This window comes from Zingiber officinale, chromosome 1B, assembly GCF_018446385.1.
Source record: "Zingiber officinale cultivar Zhangliang chromosome 1B, Zo_v1.1, whole genome shotgun sequence".
Classification (NCBI taxonomy): Eukaryota; Viridiplantae; Streptophyta; class Magnoliopsida; order Zingiberales; family Zingiberaceae; genus Zingiber; species Zingiber officinale.
In genome coordinates, this window is record NC_055986.1 from 168,901,836 (window position 1) to 168,907,835 (window position 6,000).

Genomic DNA, 6,000 nt, shown 5'->3' on the forward strand with positions numbered 1-6,000 from the left:
AGTTGACTTGAATTAAGGTTTTAGGATTGATTGGATATTTTTCGTGTCAACTCGGTACGATTGACGGATCAAATTTATTTTTGACATAATTTAGATAATTAAACTCTTAAATTTAAATATTTAGATCTATATGGATCAGGTTAATTGGATGGATTGAATTTTAAATTTATAATTTTAAATTAGTTCGGATTCAATTTGGATTGAAATTTTCTTTTATAATATTCTTATTTCAATCATAACTAAACTCATCTTTATAATACATTGAAATACCCTTTATAATGAAATTATATTAATTAAAATATTTTAGTATTAAAATACTAAAGTAGAGTCATTAGTAGAGTCATTAGGATAAAGTACTTGACTTTTGAAAATCTAAATTATTTGGGTTTTTAAAAATACCCTTACGGCTTCCCTATGAAAAAAATTAATTTAATTTAATATTATACTTATCTTAATGTAAAAAACTAAGAAAAGTATATTTTTTAACATTGTCTGACCTAAAATATTTATAGAAGTTTTTTTAATCATAGTGTTGTCAATTCTAAGATTTGGGACTAAAGAGAACTATATTTTTTTATATAAAACAACTAGAGAAAATTAATGATGGAAAAAATTTATAATAATATGTCGTAACTGAATCTCGAACTCTAAATCACTGATTATTTCGCTTGTGGAATTACTAATAAACTTTCGAATTATTTTTAATGTGAATAGAAAAAAGATATTAACATAAATTTATTTTAAACTTCATATAAATTAATTAGTAAAGAGAGAATATTTTTAATAAAATAATAAGATAATAATTAACTAAGTCAAATAACATTGAATGTAGTTTAGTAAAATATATATAAAAATCTATATTGACAGCTGTTATTCTCATATCTATTTCGGGCTTAAGCTATAATATATATATATATATATATAAAGGTAATTACTTATTTAGTCGGATAGAGGTCTATAATTGTACGCATTACGATAGATAGAAGAAGCATCGCAAGTTCTTGGAACATGATCGGTTCTTGTCTTCTTCCTTTCTCTCGTACGTCGCCCACGTGGTCGGCCGCCCATTCCATCCGATGTAACTTCAAATATTTTTAAATGTATTATTTCCTTATCAAAATACTTTTTTTTTCCCATTGATTTTAATAATAATTAGAAAAAACTAATTAATTACTCCTACATAAATTTAAATTTTGAAGGACATTTTTAAAAATTATTAAATGTTAGTGGTCGAATTATCTTACCATACCACGTATAATTTGTGAAAAATAAATGGACATTTTTTTTATTATTTTTTTAAGGAGGAAAAATAGAAATTGAATGGTCTGATTCGTGCGCCAGTGCTCAGAGTCGCAGTCGACAGCAGCAATGGAGGATCGACTGAGCTTTAAATACCCAGCAACGAAGGTGCTCTCATCTTGACCATGCTGTTTGGCTTCTTTCATCGATCACATCGTCAAGCAAACGGCGCTCACAAGGCCTCCCCTGGCGCCTTCCGCTTCCAGCTTGCCCTGGGGGGAATGCTGTGCTGTATCGCCATATGCCTTGTCGCCTCCCGTTTAGCGTGATATAGTTTGTAGATCGCATCGGAGACTGCTTTAGCGAAAGAGTAAATTTGGGATTGGAAGTTCCTCGATGGATCCTGAGCTCGGATGCAGTGACAAATCCCTAAAGGTTTGATTTTACTTGATTTTTTAGTGACTTCTCCACCATTCCGTTCAACCAGGTTTTTTTTAGGGTTGGGTTCTTTGATTATGTGGGTTTTCCTTCATTGGTTGGCAATCTTTGTTAAAAGGGATTGTTTTTGTTAATCATTCGCAGAAAAGTTCATGGAAGACAACGATGCTCTTGGCGTACCAAAGTCTCGGTGTGGTATATGGTGACCTGAGCATCTCGCCTTTGTATGTTTACAAGAGCACGTTTGCGGACGATATAACACATTCTGAAACCAATGAGGAGATCTTTGGTGTGCTATCCTTTGTGTTCTGGACCCTTACTCTTGTGCCGCTTCTCAAGTATGTGTTCATCGTTCTTAGAGCTCATGACAACGGGCAAGGTGACCTTAGCAGTAGCAAACAACGACGTTTGGGATCAATTAATCTTTGGATTTTGATCAGTTTTCTTTGTGTTGATACAGGTGGTACTTTTGCCCTTTATTCTCTGATATGTAGAAATGTCAATGTGAGTCTTCTTCCCAACAAGCAAACCTCAGATGAACAGGTGTCGACCTACAAATGTGAATCCCACCAAGCTCACGGTTATCATTGGAGGATCAAAATCTGGATTGAGAAACACAAGAATTTGCATATTGTTCTTCTGATAGTGGCTTTGCTTGGCACTTGTATGGTCATCGGAGATGGAGTGCTAACTCCTGCTCTATCAGGTGGGTTTACCTTCTTCTTCTGAAATTGTGAATTGATCTGCATAGATCCTATTGTCTTTGTTATTTCTTTTACTAAATCCGATTCATTTATCCTGTTCGTGTGCAGTTTTTTCTGCAGTATCTGGTCTCGGGTTGTCTTTATCGAAGACCCAACACGAATGTAAGTTCACAATTACATTAGAAGTTTTGGTTATTGCTTGATTAGTTACTTTCAAAAAAGAAAAGAATGCCATATAGGTTTTAATCAACCCGACGTGGACAAATCTTTGGAAGAGTTTGCATTAATTTGTTTCTGATATTAATATAATATACAGGAAACTGATGGTTTTATACCGTGATTTTGTGGTCCTAATTTTCTTGTTGAAAACTGCAGATCACAAGCTACTTTTCCCTATCTTGTTTTAGATCCTGATTTCTATTATATATTTGGCCTTGTTGCAGTGGTTCTAGTCAGTTGATATGCAAAAATATTGGCCTATGATTGTCTTGTATTTATCATGACTTTTCCATGATATTTAGATAAGAAATTCAATTCAATAAGTGCTGGGGATATGTTATATGTTCTGTATTTGTTAAATTACAGGAGTTCAATCAATTATATTTTTGTACTGAAGCAAAATGGGAGTAGAGCCATGTTTAGGAGAAGGCAATCATATAAGATATTGCATCATAAGTTGGTCATTCCTTTTTGTTCACTTCACAGTATTTTTTTTTTGAAAAACATTGTTATATTCAGATAAAGTACAGGTCTTCTATCCCCAATTTCATTTTTTTTTTACAGATGCTGTGGTCCCTATTACCTGTTTCTTGATAGTTTGTTTGTTTGCCCTTCAACACTATGGCACTCATCGGGTTGGATTCTTATTTGCACCAATTATTGTGACATGGCTTCTCTGTATCAGTACACTCGGTATATACAACATTGTTAAGTGGAATCCACTTATATACCAAAAATTGTCTCCATCTTACATGTTCAAATTCTTGAAGAAGACGAGAAAAGGTGGTTGGATGTCTTTAGGAGGAATCCTACTATGCATGACAGGTAATAAGCTGTTGATGCTCGCTGTTACAGTTGTTACATTTTCATGATTAGTCTGTAACAAAGCTATAAGTTAGATGGGTGAAAAATATAGTTGTTAGCTTAACGATAAGCATGTTGGATAATGTATCAAGTATCCTATGTTCATTATGTTTCTTTATTTTGATTTTGGTTTGATGAGTTATATCAGTTTGTTCATGCAATATCAGGGTCAGAGGCCATGTTTGCAGATTTAGGTCACTTCTCGTTTAGAGCAATTCAGGTACTTTGTCAGTTTATGTTCAAGTTGTCAGTATCATCAGCAATCTTTCATTGTTGTTCCTGGTGAATGCAGATTGCCTTCACTTCATGTGTTTATCCAGCTTTAGTTTTGGCATACATGGGACAAGCGGCTTACTTATCGAAACATCACTCGATGAACAACAATTACCAAATTGGCTTCTATGTCTATGTTCCAGGTAAATGTATTTTCTTCTTCTTCCTCAATAAGGATTGCTTAACACAGATTGCAAGGCTCAAACAACTTCATATAGCAGCAGTAGCAGAATAGTTTGTGGAATATTGATGAGTGAAACTTCTTTCTTCCATGTAGAGAGTGTGAGATGGCCGATGTTTGTGATAGCGATACTTGCTTCTGTTGTTGGGAGTCAAGCAATCATCAGCGGAACATTCTCCATCATAAGCCAAAGTCAATCTCTTGGTTGCTTTCCGAGGGTTAAGGTAGTCCACACCTCTAACAGGATTCATGGCCAGGTCTATATTCCAGAGGTCAATTGGGTGCTCATGGTACTCTGTGTGGTGGCTGCGATAGGCTTCCGTGACACGAAACATCTAGGCAATGCATCAGGTACAGATTGGGCAAACCAACTCTAAAATTTTGCATTGTCTAACAATGTTTTGCAGTTGCTGTGTGTCTCATTGTCACTCTATTTATCTGTGAAAACTTATCATTTATCATGTCATTTGATCGCTAAAATGGTACAATATCTCGACTCACATACTAGTTTCCAGCTTCTTCTATATCATTACTGTCAATTATAACCATTAAGCTGTTGCTCGAATTATCATAGCCTATTTAAGAGAATCTTGTTTTTGATTTTGTGTTCTTGCTTTATGATGCAGGTTTAGCAGTAATTACAGTTATGTTGGTTACCACTTGCCTCACATCCTTGGTCATGATCTTATGTTGGCACACCTCCCTTGTTTTTTCCCTTGCATTTTTTCTCATCTTTGGATCAATAGAAGCCTTGTACTTCTCGTCTTCGCTTATGAAGTTTCTCGACGGTGCTTGGCTGCCCATCCTTCTTGCTTTCTTCCTGATGGTTGTCATGTTTGTGTGGCATCATTTTACGATCAAGAAGTACGAGTTTGATCTTCAAAACAAGCTTTCCATCGATTGGCTTCTCGCCCTTCGTGACTCTCTTGGCATTTCACGTGTTCCTGGTGTAGGCCTTGTCTACACTAACATTGTTATTGGCGTGCCAGCAAATTTTTCTCACTTTGTCACTAATCTCCCTGCATTCCACCAGATACTTGTCTTTGTTTGTGTAAAGTATGTTCCTGTTCCCTTTGTTCCTCCATCTGAAAGATACCTTGTAGGCCGTGTTGGGCCTCAAGATTTCCGATCTTACCGGTGCATCGTACGGTATGGTTACCGTGATATACACCAAGATGTCAATTCCTTTGAGTCAGAGTTGATCGTTAGCCTTGCCAATTTCATACGATCCGAAGCTTCGCTCCCTGGAAATCTGTCTGATGAGGCTAATTGTGGATTCACTATCATTGGAAGCTCGCCGTGCAAGTGGGCAATCGAAGAGAACTCAGCAGATGCAAGCACGATGGTAAAGTTTGAGGACGAAAGGAACTCTAATGACACAAATCTCAGGAGTAAAGCAAAGAAAGTAAGGTTCCTTCTACCAGAGAATGAGGGTGCAAAAGATGGCATTGTATCCAATGAGCTCCAAGAACTACTTTTGGCACACGAATCTGGCATCGCGTCCATAATGGGGCATTCACACATTCAAGCAAAGGCCGGATCCTCGTTGATAAAGAAGACGACAATCATCCTCTACAATTTTCTCCGGCAGAATTGTCGCGGACCCAATGTGGCTCTCAGATTGCCTCCAGAATCACTCCTTGAAGTAGGAATGGTTTATCTATTGTAAACTGAAGTATGTTCGACCAAGAACCGTGTGCTACTAAGAAGATGAATCACTACAAGAATCCTACTTGATCTGTAAGTGTCGCAAATCCATTTTTATTCCATTTTTAGTGGATAAGGCTAAACCAACAAAGAGAATTTACAGACTTAATTATACACAATGGGTAGAACAAAGTATTCCTTTTTGACCTTATTTTCTATCACCAAGTTAGCAACACAGATCTAGTAGCAGAGGCCACAAGAACACTGTTTAGTTGGTCTAATAAACAAAGACAATGAATTTAAATTAACAAAATATACATCAATAGTTACAATTCCTGTTGGATCCAGAATGATTCTGTTTTATAATGCAACAATTCCAATATTTTCCTTTGTATGGGGTTTAGCTTTTTTAGCAAAGCAAGATGAAGTAAAGGG

The 6,000-nt window shown here is 35.9% G+C and overlaps 1 protein-coding gene across 1 annotated transcript; it reads left to right on the forward strand.

The window, feature by feature from the left end:
* Window positions 1-1,311: 1,311 nt before the first annotated feature.
* On the forward strand, window positions 1,312-5,739 carry LOC121991106 (probable potassium transporter 9). The gene is made up of 9 exons (XM_042545132.1): window positions 1,312-1,674; window positions 1,822-2,056; window positions 2,138-2,383; window positions 2,490-2,543; window positions 3,165-3,425; window positions 3,632-3,684; window positions 3,757-3,880; window positions 4,015-4,269; window positions 4,545-5,739. The coding sequence occupies exons 1-9, from the start codon at window positions 1,636-1,638 to the stop codon at window positions 5,585-5,587; spliced, it is 2,310 nt and encodes a 769-aa protein (XP_042401066.1). The 5' UTR covers window positions 1,312-1,635; the 3' UTR covers window positions 5,588-5,739.
* Window positions 5,740-6,000: the final 261 nt, after the last annotated feature.

Excerpts from the sequence above, each read along its gene's own strand:
- LOC121991106 (XM_042545132.1), top strand. The coding sequence starts at position 1,636 with ATGGATCCTGAGCTCGGATGCAGTGACAAATCCCTAAAG. Across the intron at positions 3,426-3,631 it reads AATCCTACTATGCATGACAG|GGTCAGAGGCCATGTTTGCA; the intron begins GTAATAAGCTGT and ends ATGCAATATCAG. Across the intron at positions 3,685-3,756 it reads TCTCGTTTAGAGCAATTCAG|ATTGCCTTCACTTCATGTGT; the intron begins GTACTTTGTCAG and ends TGGTGAATGCAG.